At 47.9% G+C, this 17,500-nt stretch overlaps 1 protein-coding gene across 3 annotated transcripts in view; it reads right to left on the bottom strand.

Annotated features, from left to right (window-relative positions):
- CUL9 (cullin 9) overlaps nt 1–17,500 on the bottom strand; it is a 352,312-nt gene that overhangs the window by 278,580 nt on the left and 56,232 nt on the right. For 2 of the 3 annotated variants that reach the window (XM_085856907.1, XM_085856906.1), the window contains 6 exons: nt 17,208–17,362; nt 6,339–6,584; nt 5,958–6,212; nt 3,940–4,102; nt 3,207–3,397; nt 1–754 (listed from right to left, as the gene is read on the bottom strand). The exon at nt 1–754 is cut by the window's left edge and continues 35 nt beyond it. In XM_085856907.1, coding sequence (XP_085713033.1) covers nt 1–754; nt 3,207–3,397; nt 3,940–4,102; nt 5,958–6,212; nt 6,339–6,584; nt 17,208–17,362 — 1,764 coding nt within the window. The remainder of the gene's footprint in view (nt 755–3,206; nt 3,398–3,939; nt 4,103–5,957; nt 6,213–6,338; nt 6,585–17,207; nt 17,363–17,500) is intronic. The other variant, XM_085856905.1, reaches the window with a different exon arrangement.

Raw genomic sequence — 17,500 nt, 5'->3', positions numbered from 1 at the left:
CATTTTTCTGCACACATTGTAACAATGTACTGATTCCGTTCTCCATGATGAACGCCTCCCGATAGTCAAATTCCTCAAAAGTGGACTCGATGAGGAGCAGGCAAGCATACACGACCTCCTTCTCCCTCTCAAATGTATTCATTTCTTCAACAAGTGAGCGCATGTACGACTCTCGAAGATCAATGCTATCGTCGGGTATTGGACTGTCTTGCAACATGCTGCTCATACTCTTGAGGCCCACCACTTGCAGAGCCATGCAGTCTGGCTCTTGCCTCATGGCTTCCCAAATATCCTTTGCCTTTTCCAAGAACGTCTTATGGCCAGCTTTCATAATAATGTTTAACTGCCTCTGCTTTTCCTCCTGATCTTCTATAGAGCCTGGTTCTTCCTTCATGGTGGGAACACCATTAACTTCCTGGAATGAACAAGATGTAACAACATCCTTCCTTTGCTCCTTTCCCAGTGGCAAGTGGTGAGCAAGCAAAGCATCCAAATGTTCATCTGTCTTTGGCTTCTTTGAACAAGATTGCTGAAATGCTGCTCGGATAGAGGTCAAACTTTCCTTTGGTCGACACAACAAACACAGCGTAGCATCCACATCACGGATTTTTGATCCATTTTTTTTGAAGACCCGTGAACTGATGATGTCTCTGTGGAATGTTGGGCAGATCTTGAGCAAGAAAACAAGCAGCCGAACAATAAGATCGGTAGATGGGTGGAGAATGTCCAAGGCACAGTCGTCTAGGGAATCAACCTGAAGAACAAAGTGAAATTCAGCATCGGCAAGAACAAAACATGTGCAAAATAATAAAACAAACAAACTGGAGAGTTCATAGAACACCTTACCCCCCCAAGCAGTGTTCAACTGAAATTAAATAATCGGGAAGTTCAGAGCCATTGATGAAGTCTTCTTTCTGCACTACCTCATATAACATGTCCAAATACTGCAAAACTGGAGGTTCATGGAAGTGAACGATTTGTGTTCTCGTGTTCATTCCATTTAAATTTAAACAAAATATAGATTTTAAAGGTAGTATAAATCAGTCTGCATCGGAGTGGCGACCCGTCCAGGATTGTGCCCAATGGCCAAGGAAACTGCTTCGGCAGCACCGACGCCCTGAACAGAGTATGGTCCCAATGGATGGATGGATAAATCAGTAATTCTGGAAGTTTATCAATTTCACACAAAGGGAAAAAATTAATTAATTCCACACATTTGGATGAGGAGGAGAGGAAATTGGGACTATACTCTGTGCAGAGCGTTGGTGCTACTTAAGCCGTCTCCTTGGCTATGGGTACAATCCTGGATGGGTCGCCACTCCGATACAGGATACCAACAAGCTGGCACTCATTTTGCAGACTTCGGAAGGATAACAGGCCGAGTTAACCCCACCTGGTATTAATTCAACAGCTGAGCAGGATTTGAACTCAGGGCCCGAGGATCAAAAGCCCACCACCCTAACCATTAAGCCAACAACAGGCATTACATTTGGATGCTTGTCATTCATTACATTTTTAGCTCATCTACGACAAAATTGAGATGAGCTGTTAAAACCATCATGATGTCCTTTACTCAATCAGTCCTTCCTTCCTTCCTTCTGTCCGTGGGTCCATGAACATTTGTCGTTTTCTTTTCCCATACTCCCTTGAGGTGGTTCAACGGATCGGTTTGAAACTCGGCGTGACGATTCATGACATTGATGTGCAGAAACGAATTTTTTTTTTAAAGAATTTCCATCCTTTTTAAAGAATTTCCATCCAGGTGGTGAGATAATTAACTAATTCACTCAAAATGTCATCGACGTTGGTATGTCCAACACATATCGTGAGAAGTTTCGTTGTTGTTTAATTTAAACTCTTAAATTTAACCTCTGCATTAAATTTTAACGTCTTAATGTTATCAATAACCTCTTGCTTTGAATAACAGCAAAAAGCAAGGGGGGGAGGGGGAGGACAGACAGTTGGGTGGGGGGTGGGGAAGTGGCAGAGAAGGGACACTCCTTTCAGTTCGGTGAATGAGTGGAGTATATGACTGCGCCTTGGATATGTACTCTTTGGACCTTTTGACCCACAACGACCCTGCAGACTATTAGACCCCCTCAAGACTGTTAAGTCCACTTTAAACCCCATCAACACACTCGACCCTCTAGATCCATGAGGAGGCTTAGACCTCTTGATCCTTTAGACCTCTGTTCTTCATTGCACGGCTCACGAGCCACTGGCAGCCCTGGTGGTCTAAAGTGCGGCCCCTGACGTGTGGCCGATAATACACAAACGTGAAAACACCCCATCATAATCCACCATAAATACTATCAAAATGACCCAATGGTTTCAAATAAGTGTTGTAACACGAAGTATAAAAGTAATATAAATACATCAGTTGATGGCAGTACACAAACAATTATGCTTGCAGTCCAGTTAACCACAACAAAGAGGAGTACATTGGGCAGGGTCTAAAGCAGCCATTACGGATTCCTGTAGGCTGTGTGGTGGCTCTCACACTGATGCCTCATCAGTAAAAGTGGACCCCCTCTAACAAATAGTGAACATCACTGCTCAAGACCTTTTCAGACCCTTGAGACATTTACATTCTTTAGATCCCTTTAGACACATTAGACCCTAACTACATTTGGAACATTCACTTCAAACCCCTATAGACCCCTTAGAGCTGTAGATCAGGTCAGGTCAGGTATGGAAGCATTCGCCAGACCAGCACGTCACTGCGTCCACTTTCTGCCAGCACTCCAGGGGCCTCCTTCTGGCCCATCCCCATCTCCTCGAAATGCTGATCAACCTGCTGCAACCACAAGGCACGTGGTCATCCCATTGACCTCCTCCACTCACGAGGTTCCCTCGCTGAGAGAATCTGGTGAGCAGGATCAGCGTCAGGAAAACGAGCCACATGTCCATACAGCCGCATCTGACGCTCACTGATGATACAGGTAACAAATCTCATCTGAGTCTCTCTCAGCAACCGCTCGTTGGACACAAAGTCTGACCAGCGATAGCCAAGGATTCTCCAAAGAGACCTGGTACCAACGGAGTTGTCTTCCTCATCTTTGACATTGTAAAGACTGTTGATCTTTCCTCAACTTTCAACTGAAGCAGTACTTACGGCTCAGTGAGAAAATTGCACAAACTGAAAAATTGTAAACAATGATTGAGGCCTGACCCCCGACAAGGAGTAAGCTCTTCATTATACCCACCTCCACATTAATGGCAGTTTGTATGATGTCACAAGCCTCCTGCTGTTGCTTTCCTTCCAGTTTCTTCAAGAAGAAGAGGAGTTCCCACCACTCACTTTTCACAGGACCCATTTCCTCATGCACATCACCAATGGAACCCGATGCATAAAAGTTACCGAGTGCATGGTTAACCACACCCGATTTTCCTGACCCTGAATAAAATCATAAACGGACAACTTATTATGAAAAAAACTCCAATGACTTGAGACGTAATAATTAGACGGCAAAATTCAGCATAAAAATCAAAATAATATCTTCATTGAATCAATGACGATGAAAGCCAATCTTGTCTTCATCGATCAAAATTATATCCATTAACGTGAGATGGGAAAAGGCTTAAATTCGATTTTCAAATTATTCTATCTTGTCAAATCTATTTTAGCGATACACATCTTGCACTATGATCTATTGTTTTGTAATTCTAAATGACATGGGCAAAATCTTATGAAAGTTGAAAGTCGAAGGCTAACAGTTATGTGGGAAGCACATACTTGGAGAAAAAAAAATATATATGTATATATATATATATATATATATATATATATATATATATATATATATATATATGTGTATATATATATATATATATTGAAGGACGAGAAAACCAAAAGTTATTTTACAAGAGTTCAAGATCATCCTCAAATTATTCTCCAGTAAAAGGGAAGCATGAGCATGGACTTGCTCCCACACTTGCCCAAGCTTTTCAGTCGTCCACCTGTACTGATGGTGCTACGATGAAGAGTGGGCGTTAACTTCTGAGAGACTCTCCTGGGAGGATGGCTGTCTGCACCGTAACCGATAACTTGAATCATGTTCCAGTTCACCCAGTACCTTCGTTGGATGGAGTCCCAGTCAACCTGCAAATGACAAAACACAATTGTTTACCTTGTGCAAAAGTAACCACAACAAAAGCAATTAAAAAGTCAGTGAGGAAGAAAAGAAAAAAAAATTAACTACTGTATTTCAAAAAGGAAAGAAAGAAAAAGAAACGAGAATCAGAAAATGAAGAATCCCTTCTCAAATCAAAACATAAAATGAGACAATCGTGTCGTTGGAATGTTTGACCATCCATATGATATACAGTATATTGTTGCGGATTTGGAAAGCTATCGCACTCAACATTCAGGTCCTTTATCTCAGTTATATCGGTAAGTACATGTTGCCAGTTTGGGTCCCGACCCTAGTCTAATGGGTAATTTAATGTTCCTGCGCTGTGATTTATTATAACAGTCAGGTTTTCTTTTAGTTCATTTTTACACCACCGCCAGCTCTACCGACATTACCGCCGACCACACCGCATCGCCCTCGCCTGCATTCGCTTCCTCCACCTGGCCAATCACGGGGTTTGCGCCCATTTTGGCGAATGAGAGGAATGTGAGGGTGCATGCGCAGAAGGTCGTCCGGTGTGAAGAAGGCAGAGCTCGGGGAGTGGCCACGCGGCGGCCCTCGACCAATCGAGATGAAGTGGTAGGCGGAGCTACGAAACTCCCCCGCTGGAGACTCTGCCCAGAGGGATGGGAGCGCCCCGCCCACCACACGCCTGTCCAATGGCGAGCGGACAAGAAGTCGAACGATGTTTCCTGTCAAATGGGAGAGCGAGCGGGGAGGGGACAAGCGTTCGACTGAGCGGGAGGTGGGCGGATATAAGGGTCCTGAGGAGATTATCGGGGTCGGCTCTCTTGAAGTTGTTCTGGTACAGTTCTGTCCTCTCCTCCCGCTTCTTCGCTTCCCGGCTCCAGAGCCTACGTCTCGTCCCTTTGCACCTGGCTAGTACGGCGACACCAGCCCCAAGAGAAGGGGACGTCCAAACGCGCTACGCGGCCAGGTAGCCTGCCGCCCCTTGGCTCCCACAGCCGTACTATCCTCCTCGGCTGGAGAGCCGCAATAAAGACCCCAGAGGGTCCATTTCTGGCTGTGTGTGTGTGTGTGTGTGTGTGTGTGTGTGTGTGTGTGTGTGTGTGTGTGTGTGTGTGTGTGTGTGTGTGTGTGTGTGTGTGTGTGTGTGTGTGTGTGTGTGTGTGTGTGTGTGTGTGTGTGTGTGTGTGTGTGGGCCCATCTGATAAGTAGTGAACTGTTAAGTGCTTTTGCCTGTATATTATTTGCCTTGCTTGATATTCGGTATAGCTCTCCTGTTGCGTGCTCCCCTAGTCCCCCATCATTGGTAAATAAATATACCCAATTGTTTAAATGTACTCAGTTCGTCGTGTCATTTATCCATTGCATGTGGGAAAGTGAGCATGTGGGAAATGTGGGTGTGTCATGCATGTGGGAAAGTGAGCAGTCATTGCCGCTATAACGGAGTAACAGGATAATCGGGCCGGCGGAATTCGGCGATTATAAAACCGCTCGGCATCGCACATGGAACGGGCTCGCGTAAGCAGCTCGCTTACGTACGAGTTCCGTCAAGGGTGAAATACCCTGGAAGCTGGATCACGTGGGTACTTAGGTAAATTGAAGTTGGCAATCGACCCTACCCCCACGTGGTCTTCCCATTGGCGTATTTTGGTTCAAAATAACCAGGATCCGCCGACCTCAGACTTCTCCGGGCCAGCAATCTGTAATTCCGGGCGATCGAGCCGAGGTGGCCCCACTGCTCCATCGGGGGTCGTGCTCGTGGCGACGCGCCGGCGAAACCACAACAATATTAAGGTGAAGAGATATTAGCAGGGCTCAAGATAAAAAATATTGGTATTTAAGGAATAAACTACATACCTGCACAGGTGGGTAACCAGCATTGGAATGCACAAACTTCCCTTCATCACCACTGCACACCTCCTCGTAGTCCTGAAGCATACGGACACGCATGCCAGGCTGCAGGATTTTTTGAATGTATTCAATGTAGGCCAATGGGCTGGTGAAGTCTTCAGGAGATTTAAACGATGCTTCATGGGTGCTGGACTGTTGTAAGCCTGGTTCCAGGACATTTTTCTCAGGAGTGAAGGCTGATTGGACGATGGACTGTGGGTCCTGTAAAGGAAATACAACCTGCGCTGAACTTTTGTGCAACTCGCTGTGAAAAGACAAGTGGCTTTAAGAATGAACAATCAATCAAAACACAACAATCAGAAATATAAGCCATTTGAATCCTCTGACCTTGTTCTCATCAAAACTGTTGCTTTGGCAATCTCGGTCCCAACCCAGAACTTTGACAAGATCAACGATGAGGTTCGCCATCACCATGGCAAATTCAAATTCATGTTGCTTTCGTTGACGATCCGTGAAGCTGCCCGTTACGCCTGACTCTTCGCTGTTGCCTTGACCACTGCCACTCAGACTGTCCATGAGCTTGGTAGCACAGAGGTATCGCTTCACCAGTGAAAAGAGCAACCGTCCAGGAATCTGCAAAAGATATGAATAACCTGGTGCCCTCTGATAGTCCATCAAACTTATCGACTGACACAAAATAACAACAAATGATAAATCTGGGCAAGTTTCCAAGCTTCTCTCTCATGACGCTAGGATTAAAGATTCAGACCCTGTTGTGTTGTCATTCAAAAAAAAACCTCAAAATTACATTTGTCAAGTGTGGATGAAATACGAGATGCTCGTTTCCACCTCATAAAGCTGAATTTTCTGATCTGGGTTTGTCGTGTTTTTATGTTGTTGTGTCTTCGTCGAGGTGTTTCTGTTGTGTCTCGTGCAATATTTCATGTTAGTCATTCATTGTTTTGAGCTATTTGTTTCATATTGTTCAAGGTCTGATGCCGCCTTCCCTCGGATAGAAAGCATCTCTTGCTTCTATCCTGTGTATATTGTTTCTATTTCGTCAACACTATCCTATTTCCTGTTCTCACGTCAACACTATCCTATTTCCCACTGGACCTGTAGCTTATCTGGGCTCTGGCATAATACTGTAACCCAAATTTGGTAGAATTCTGACTGGTGGGTCTGGTGAGGAAGATTTTTGAAGGAATTTATGTGATTTTCCAAAAACTTTACCAAGTCCGCCATTTTGACACAATTCCAGTCATGTGATCTGCATGACTTCCGCAATATAATTAGCATCCCTACTCTATCATAATGGTGATTCCAAAATTGTTAGCAATCTGACAGGTGGGTCTCGAGAAGAAGATTTTGGAAAGAATTTGTGCGACTGCCATTTTGACACACTTCCAGTCACGTGATCAGCATGGCCTCAGCGATTTAACATTTGGACCATGTCCAAATGTCGTGACAAAAATTTGGTGGGATTCTGAATGGTGGGTCTGGAGAAGATTTTTGAAGAAATTTACTAAGTCGGCCATTTTGACCGACTTAAAGTCACGTGACCAGAACGAGCTTTACAATTCCTGTTACCAGTCAGAGGAGGAACGTTGCTGCAAATTTTCAGCCAGATCGGCCAGGCGGTTTGGCCGGAGAAGTCAAAAAAAGTAGAAGGACGGACAGACGGTGCGCGATGACGATCCCTTATCTGGAATGTAAATTCCGGGTAAGCAAAAAAAGAACCTTCTATTTTCACTCCATAACGATTCTCATCTCCACTTGAATTTCTTTTTGCTTCTGGTTCTACACCCCCCCCCCCTTCCCCCTTATTTTCTCCAAACATAATCTACATTAAATATAAATTCTTCCTCTTTAAAAATAAAAAATAAAAAAACACATTTCAAGAGTGCATTTCAACCCTTGTATCCCCTTCATAAATGCAACACATGTTCTTCTCCACCACAATACATTTCTTCTTCCCAGCGCACCATTTACTTCCTGGAAGTAAAGAACCAGGAACCAGGAAGTAAAGACTTTTTTTGAGCTGTTTGTCAGCCCGGAACCTGATCCACCAATCTCCCTCCCACCACTTCCCTCCCCCACCCCTTAATACAGCGCAGCGTTTCTCGTGCATTTAACAAGTGTACTACCTCCCATCCCATGATCTTTATCAACACTTGTCAAAGTTGGACAACTGGAATCAGGAAAAGCATCCACCCCCACCCCATGCCCTCAAAGCTTCAAGTCCCCACTTTCTGCATTTATCCTCACCCTACCCAAAGCTTCCCAAAACACTCTAAAACCTTCCCATACACAATAATTACCCCACACCCCAATCTCTCAAACCTTCCCCCACACCCACTTTCCACTGCACATCACACATTCAAACCTTCCCCCCAAACTCCACACACTCAAATTTTCCCCCACACTCAAACCCTCACCCACACCACACACTCTCAAACATTTCCTCACACCCCACATACTCAAACCTTCTCCCACACCCCACCCAATCAAACCTTCCCCCTCACCCAACCCCCAAAGCCTTACCTTTCCCCCACTAAGCCTCCCCCACCCCCACACATCCTGCACCCTCCCAACACCTTCTCCGCCCTATCTCCAATTGTGTCGACCTCAAACATCTGAGTTTTCCGCTCCAACCTGATAAATCTCTCAATCCAAGCTGCCGCCGATAAACCAGATATCATCTGTTTAACAAATTCCTTCCTCCCACAGGATGTGCCCGACTCCTTGGTGTCCCTTTCTGGTTATTGTCTCTGCCGATTTGAAAAGCTTGAACCATGCACGGCGGCACAGTTGCATTTTATATCAATAACTCAATTTCTCACTGCCCTTGTACTGATCTTGCACCTCCCAACCCCCCAGGAGTACTTCTGGCTGCGACTTACCCTCCGCTCCACCTCTTGTTCATCAATGTATTGTGCTGTCCACCAAACAGTGACGACTCCTCGTACAATATGGACAAACTTTGAACCACTCATCCCAACTCTCTCTTCCTCATACATGGTGATTTAAATTGTCACCATGCTCACTGACTTTGTGTTGGTGCCTCTCTTACCAGCCATGGCACTTCAGAAAAGGACTTCTGTGACTCCGTGAGACCGACTCAATCTGTGAACTTTCCAACTCAGATTTCTCCAAATGGCAAATCCTCCTTCTAGAATTGGTGTTGACTAACTTTCCTGCAAATGGCTCCTGCTCTTCCTCTGCTCAAATTGGTTCATCTGATCATATGCTGTTGAAGGTAAACATCTTTCTGGGTATTCTCAGAGAGCTGCCTCAATGCAAGCGAGTCTGGCATTTCATGGATCTCCCACATCTTCAGCACCCATCTTCCTTATCTATTGCCCCCAACTTTAACTCAGCCTGGGAATTCTTCCACAGAATCTCTCTCTTCCCCCACCTCCCCACCTCTCCACATATTGAACAGATTCATCCCATCTCCTCTTCAATTCAGTAACCTACCCTTCTTCCCACCCATGACAGACTGAATCCTGTGGTGAAGCAGTTGCGCTGAAACAACTTGCCTTCTCTTCTTGGAAGGCTAATCCGACCAAAAGGCAATCTCAGTGCATTCCAAAAAGTCCACAATAAGTGTGCGTCCACTCTCAGCAGCCCGAGAAAACACCAACTGTCCAACCTCAAGAACAGTGGCGTACCTAAAGTATGGCAGGTATGGCACATGCCCTGGGTACCACTTAAAAGGGGAGGGGGGACGCCACTGAGCAGGACTCGGTCTCTATTAAGAATGGAATATTGAAGTTGAAAGACGTCAGAGACGAAAGTAATGAATGGCTGATGAGAACTCGAGAGACACTGGGTTAACAGCCAAGGAGGAAATGGAGTCATGAAGGGAACACTCGACCGTCTTCACAGAGAAATGAACGAAAGGCTCGCTCGTTTGCATGACACCGACGCCAAGTTTGGGTTCCTTCTCGATGTCAAGGGACTGTTATGGCACCGACAGTGACGACCTAAAGAAGAAATGCACAAATTTGGATGAATTGTACAGCTCTGTGGTTGATGGACAGCAGCTATATGAAGAAATTTTGGATTGCAGAATGCTGTGATCAAGTCGGGCCAACATGAAAATATCAAGACCTGAAGAGCTTCTCAAATTTATTGTTCAGTATGGAGATGAGAGCGTCTTCGCCGATATTAGCATTGCTATTCAGATAATGTGAACCATCGCAGTTTCCATCGCCAGCTGAGAGAGATCATTCAGCAAGTTGAAACTAATACTTTCGTATTTGAGAGCCTCCATGGGTCAAGGCAGACTCTGTGATCTTGCTCTGCTGAGTGTAGAAAGAGAAGAAACTGAAAAAAAACTGACTGAGCACATCATAGACTAATTTGCATCAGTGAAAGCAAAGAAGGTGCAGTTGTAATTTTCATGCAGTGCCATAATTTGTTAATTAAAAGATTAACGAGCTTGGGTTGTATTTTTGAGCTGATATTATGGTAAAGTTATCTAAAAGATGGGTGTCAGATGTTTGGACAGGGGTGCAATTCCAGTGCTTGCCATAGGCGCTATTTTGCGTCGATACGCCCCTGCTCAGGAATGAACTTTCAAATGTGTCTCTCTCTCTCCTCTAATACCTGGTGGCACCTGAAGTCAGTCCATGGCAGATGCTCCCCTTCCATCCGATTGCAAATTTCACCACAGCCGATTCCGCTCTTGAGAAGGCCGAATGCCTCAATTATGTGTTTGCTTCCAAATCTTGTGTCCCCAACCCCTCACTTTCCCTGTCGTAACCAACTGCTCCTGGAGTGTCTTTTGCACCCGAGAAGGTGAAGAAGGTTCTTTCTGTGGTATAGCCTGCGGGCCTGCGGGGCAGGGCATGGTGGTGGGGGAGTGGTCGTCGTGAGCATCGTATCTGCCAGGGATATAAGGAGTGCGCGCCACCTGAGGCGTCGTAGTGGATGCCGTTGTCGCCACGGCTTGTGTGCGTAATAAAGGAGAGCTGTGGGCAAAGTACGCCCGCGCTCCCGCTCTTGCAACAAAGCCGGGCTCGACTGTTCCCCCGCTCGTGTCTGCCTGCTAAGCGTCCCTACCACGACACTACAGTTGGCTGACGAGGATCTTCGGATCGGCGTGTGCAGGGTGGTGGCTGGGTTCGGAGTGGCAGCGAGTAACTCAGCGCACCTCGCGCGGTTCGAGGTTCCGGAGGAGTACGCATCGCGAAGAGCGTGTCGCAGGTTCGCTCGCCGCACGCACAGGCTCCGGAGCCAGGAGGCTCGCCAGCGCGGCCAGCTCAGGCATGACAGGAAGTCGGGGCACGGCGCGCGGACGCGTGCCCGCCTTCGTCGGAGTCGACTTCGGCCACGTCGAGTGGGCAACGGCCGCGCTCAGTGTTCGTTTTATTGAGGCACGACAAATCGGGGGAATGATTTCTGCAAGGCCACGGCTAAAGAACGAGGACACGCACTTCGGCACGGGCGCGGCGTTGGACGTCGCGCAGGCTCTGAGGAATGTCCGGGGTCTCGATGGTCGGTGCGCAGCAGATGATCCGGAGGTCAGCGCGATGTGCCATTCGCGCACGGTCTGCGGCGCGGGTCGTGGGCGAGCGTTGCAATGCAATCACTCGGACGGCGGTCTGAGCACTCGAGGACGTCTACGGTGTGTGTGCAGAGAGTCATCGCCCATCATTACAGTCATAGATGGCGGTGAGCGAAGCGGTCCTTCCGTCCCGGGTCAAGACCTACTGCCGGCATGGTGTTCGGTGCATGGCGTGCACGGTAACGCCCCGGGTCGAGTTTTGCAGCCTGGGCACGGAGATTCCAGCGACCCGGAGCGGGAGATGCTGCCGGTGTTAGACCTGCTTCCAATTGATCCGGAGGTGACAAGATCAGTGGCAGGGGAGGTTGAGGTGACCGGGGCACTGATGCTGCCCATGTTGAGCCTGGTTTCAGTTGGTCCGATAGTGACAGGGCCGATGCCAGGGGAGGTCGGAGTGAGCGGGACACTGATCGGGTGTCGAGTTGAGTCCACTCGTGCTGCCCTCGCATCGCGCGCGCACACCGGCGAAGCGATTGCGCCGCTTGCGGCGCCCGACGTCTCGGTGCTCTACCGGGGTCGAAGCGCCCTACTCACGGTGCTTGTGGTGCGAGGGGAGGGGCCCGTCCTTTTGGGTCGGGACTGGCTGGCGCACCTCGGGCTGGATCTCCAGTTCGTACCTCCAGGTGTGCCGGTGCTCTCTTCGATGCTTTCGTCGAGACCCGAGGGCGAGGTTCTGGTGGCGGGAGCCGCATCGATGCAACGGGAGCGGCCGTTCGTTGCTGCCTGCAACGGTGATGTGCGGTTCGGGAGCAGCGGGAGCCGTGCCAGCTCTCGCGATGAGTTCTCGCGCTTCGGCGGCGTTCATGAGGCAATGCGCGCCTGTGTTGTTCGGGCAGCTTCGACGCCGAGTTGCGGCGAGCCCGTCGCGTTAAAGGAAGTCACGGGTCACGACATCGGGTCAACAACCAAGAGACGGACTCGTGATGTGGGTTATGGGTTGCTGTTCATTGCATATTTGTTTTTCCTTGCTCTAGTGATGCGGTTTAACGTTGTTGAAATAAATGCCAACAGTTCCTGTGTGAGAGTGGGGTTGGCAGAGATCAATCGATGGGTTTTGCAGTATGGTCAATGTGATGTGGAGGCTTTGGGAGCGGTGGTGGCAAATAAAGAGGTTTTATTAGCCTCCAGTTGCCCCAGGCCACGGGTAGTTGCTTCGTCATGTGCAGGGATTTTGTCGAAAGAACGCGCTGTACGGAAAAATGAGTTTGCAATGGTTCAAATGATGTTCTTATTGATTTATGACGAGCCTGTGGTTAAAGTGTGGTTTGAATGGAGTTGCTACCGTCTCACTGCCATGTGGGTCTCGGAGATCGACTCGGGGCCAGGGCTGATGCGCTGTTTAGCGTTACCCCCACATCTGGTTTCGGCAAGGTCAGACGTGCCTGGCGCCTGGGGCGCAGCTCTCTGTTTTCGCTCAAGGCCGTTTGGACATGCGTTGGCATCTCAACTGATTGTGGTGCGTGGGTTGTTGGGGAGCATTGGTTGCATCCAGCCAACGGCGCTGTTCAGCGCCCCCACCCAAGGTCAATCGGGTCTGGCGCTGGCGCCACGGCTCCCAGACAGCGGGCTCCCGGCCTCGGATTGTTTATCTGCTTCAGGTCTGCCTGGGGGAAATGTGCCGCCTTGTGGGCCGGAGGCGTTTGATGGTGCCGGGGGAGGTTTGCTCGGGAGGTCGCCGCGACCTCGCCAAAGGCCATGTAAGCATGAGCCGCCTGGGGGCGTTTTTGCTGCGTAGTGCTGCTGTGCTTCTCGCCTTGCTGCTTCATATCGGTAACGCGGTCAGAGTTTGGTAGGTGCTTTGTGCAACTCAGTCTTCGGGACCTGGCCGTTGCTGCTTCACTCGCTCGCATCCACACGTTATATGATGTGATGTGCTTTTATACTTTGCTGTTTTCTTTTTTGTACCTTGTCTGCTTTGATACCGTGGTATTTCGTGCTGCTTATGCTTATTATGATGGTGATCATTTAATAATCATGGTTTTAGGAGGGAGGAGTGTGGTATAGCCTGCGGGCCTGCGGGGCAGGGCATGGTGGTGGGGGAGTGGTCGTCGTGAGCATCGTGTCTGCCAGGGATATAAGGAGTGCGCGCCGCCTGAGGCGTCGTAGTGGATGCCGTTGTCGCCACGGCTTGTGTGCGTACTGAGTGCGTAATAAAGGAGAGCTGTGGGCAAAGTACGCCCGCGCTCCCGCTCCTGCAACAAAGCCGGGCTCGACTGTTCCCCCACTCGTGTCTGCCTGCTAAGCGTCCCTACCACGACACTACACTTTCAACCCTCGACTCTGACTCAACAAATGGACCGGATGGCATCAGCTCACGTGACCTAAAATACTGCTCGGCTGATTTTTTCCCATCCACTTTCAGCCCTTTTCACCCTGTCATTTACCATAGCACATCTTCCATCTGCTTGGAAATCTCCAAACATCACTACATTTCTTAAAAAAGTGCAAAAACCTGATCCCCTTAATTACAGACAAATCAGCTCACTTCCAATCATCAGCAAGGTCATTTAAGCAATCATCTCAATTGATACAGAATGCTTCCTTTTCCCCAAGAGCCTCAATTTAAATCACCAATTTGGTTTCACACCAGGTCACTCCACCTTGAACATGCTGCTTTGACTCACCCAACAATGGATGGAAGCCCTCAATGTCAGACACGAGACTCAGGGCCGTCTCTCTGGACATACCTCGTGCTACTGATGCAGTCTGGCATCCTCTCACTCTCAAAACTCTCTGCCTAGGGCATCCACCAACTCACCAACTCCACACAATGGCTTACTGACTTTCTCAATTATTGAAGCCAAAGCATGGCACTCAATGGAATTCTTTCATCTCCTCTCCCTGTCAAGGCTGGGGTGCCCCAAGGCAGTGTTCTGGGCCCACCCAATCCAATTGCTGATCTTCATAAATGATCTCTCTGACTCTGGAAAACACCATTAATCTATTTGCTGATGACTCCCCCCTCTGCCGTGACATCTCTCATTCTTCAGACGGGCAATCCACAGCCTCTTCCATCTCTTCAGACCTTGAAATTATATATACAGTATACATCACAAGCTAGTATGCCTTTCATTTGAAATACGTGTTTCAATCCTTACAAATATTAGTCGATGCCTCTGTGTGTCTGTCTCTGTCTCTAATATGACCGTCTGACAAACCTTCCTATCTACCTTCTGAACAATCCTCTTGAAGAAGCTCAGTCATTCAAACTCCTGGGTCTCACCTGCAGCCATTGTCTTTCTTGGCTTCCAAAGCCAGCCGCTGACTGGGCATCCTCCATCGTACAAAGTCCTTCCTTGGCACACGTTAACAACGATCCACCTAAAAGGCTTTCACCTGCAGCTTGATGGAGTACTGCTCTCTCCTCTGGGATCGGATTCCCCGCTTCACATCTTGATTATCTTGACGCCATGGAAATCAAGGCTTTCAAGATTATTGGAATCTCCCAATTATTGCAATATTGGAGTGTTAAAGTCCTATGCCATTGCAGACAGGTCGGTGGTCTGTCTGTCTTCTATCGCCTCCTTTCTGGTTTGGCATCCTCTGCTCTTTCCGTGGGTTGTCCCTTCCCCCCCCCCCCCCAGATTTCTGCAGAGCACACACGGTCCACCCTGAACGCCCTTCTGGTTAAACTACCTAAATCCAGGATCACTGCTCACCTCCACTCATTTGTTCCTCTCTTTTCCTGCCTGTGGAAACAACTTCCACATTCTCTTCAATCTCATCCCTCTCTCCAGGCCTTCAAGACTGCTGCAGGACCTTCACGGGATGGCTTGTGAGTGTGTTAAAGTCTCTTGGTGTGAAAGAGGGAGTGAGAAAGATGGTTAGGTAGACCATGTGCGTGAATGGAAAGAGAAAGGCTACGAGGCAGCTCGTGTGCGAGTTTGGTGTGTGAAATGTCGTAAGGTGGATCGCATGCATGGATGGAGGGAGAAAGGTCACGATATGTTCGGGGGGAATAAATGGTTTGCGAGGGGCCATGAAGTGGCTCGTGAACACGTGTTGAGTGAGGAAATTCCACAGTGTAAGTGGGCCTCGTGAAGGCCATGGGACACAACTCGTGTGTGAGCTCGGTGTGTGAAAGATTGCGGAATGTCCCATGTGTATAAATGGTGTGAAGAGGCCACGAGGCGGCTCATGAGGAAGTCCCATGGTGTGAGAGTGGGCGTGAAAAAGGTCACGGGATGGCCTGTACGCATTTGATGTCTGTGGAGGTTCCACAGCATGAGCGGTGCAGGCGGAAAACATGGTGGGGTCTGCCGTGGGAAAATCCCCACGCCCCGTACAAAATTTTATAATAATTAGCAGGCAGCGAACGCACCAGGAAGAGCTCTCCCACAATTTGGAATGGAGCAGGTAAGCTCGGTGGTGGCCTCAATGGCTCGAGGATGCCATGTGCAAGCAAGCAGGTGGGCAGACCTACAGGTGGAGCCACACTGCTCAGCCACGTAATTGCGCGAAGGCACGAGTGAAAAATTCACGGCCCGGCCCGAACTAGTCCAAACACCAACACGTGGGACAATGGGTTGAATGGCAGACGTGTTGACAAGTCTCAGAGGAGTTTAATGGATGATGTAACAATTGCTGTTTCTCGCTCTTTCGCTTCTTTAATAAATTCGGCAAATGTTGAATGTCTCCTGATTTTTCCTGCTTGTGGTTGGTCTGATATAGCATTCACAGTTGTAATTGTAATGGTAGTCCACATAATGTGGCAAGCGGTGTTCGTTCGCTCAGCCAATGAATTAAGCACCGGGTAGTTGCCGGCACGGTTCCCCCTCTGCCACACTTAACTCACCCGCACGGTAAACCGACTGGGTGCGAAGATCAGGTCCGAGTTAAGGGTTGCAGACGGTGTCCGTAGCAATACTTCATCGACGTTCTCATATTCCAATTATATACTTTATGGAGGTACTCACATTCTAATTACATCCACCACCAAAGGTGGAAGGAGGTTACGTTTTCACCCCTGTCTGTGTGAATATCTCAAAAAGTTGTGGATGGAGTCAGATGAAATTTGGTGGGCAGGTTGGGCATACAACAAGGAAGAATTGACTCGATTTTGGTGAGGATCCGAATCCAGATCCGGATACGATCATTTTTTAATTTGTGAAGTGATTCTTCACCATTGAGAGATAAGGCCAAGAACAATACATAACGTGATAGATAAAAATTTATTAGGCCTGATATGTTCTTTTGGCATTTTGTGGCAGAGATATGTGCTCACTCTTCCAGTTGTACATACTTTATAGATGAACTTGGTCAAAAAAAAAAGAAGAAAAGAAAACATGTATGACTGGCTACCACGAGATGGTTTATGTGCCCTACATTAGCACATTCTGTACGAACAAACATATCATTGGCCCCAAATGCAATACCCTCTCGTTTGATGAGTGTAACAAGAGAAGGAAGGGGTAGGGGGGGGGGAGGACAAGAGACAAAGTGAGAGAGGAAAAGAAAGAATGTGGGAGAGGACAGGGCAAAAGGGGGCTACTGGCCAACTTGATGGATTCTTTCCGTGAGTCGTACAGCATGCAGGTAACATGTTTGCAACATGCGAGTTGACATAACCTTTCAATTAACATGGCCTGAAAGCAAAGGTTTTCAATTTCACGAGTCCCAGCTATTAATAATCAAATTCATAAAGTTGTCAAGAGGTAAACCCAAAACCTTTATGGAAGTACCTGAGGGAGTTGGATGCCATCAAAAGACATCCCATGCTCCACTGAGGAAGTTGTCTCTGCAAACAGCTCGAGCAAAGTGTAACAGCTGTCAAAATCCATCCGTTGCTCGATGCCATCCTGTTGACTCAGAGCAAGTAGAACATATGCCCGACTGCCTGGAGCAACAAATCACCACCAAAGCACAATGAAAAAATAAAAATAAAAATACCCATAGCTGAAACTTTTTCTCCACTTTATCGGAACACACAGAAAATGAGGGGATAAAATAAAAATAAATCACAGTTATTTAAAAC

The sequence above is a fragment of the Eptatretus burgeri genome, chromosome 15 (assembly GCF_056783735.1).
Source record: "Eptatretus burgeri isolate ZD-2024b chromosome 15, Ebu_testis_v1, whole genome shotgun sequence".
Taxonomy (NCBI): domain Eukaryota; kingdom Metazoa; phylum Chordata; class Myxini; order Myxiniformes; family Myxinidae; genus Eptatretus; species Eptatretus burgeri.
Note: the sequence above shows the minus strand (reverse complement) of the source record. Positions and strands in the feature narration are given on the sequence as shown.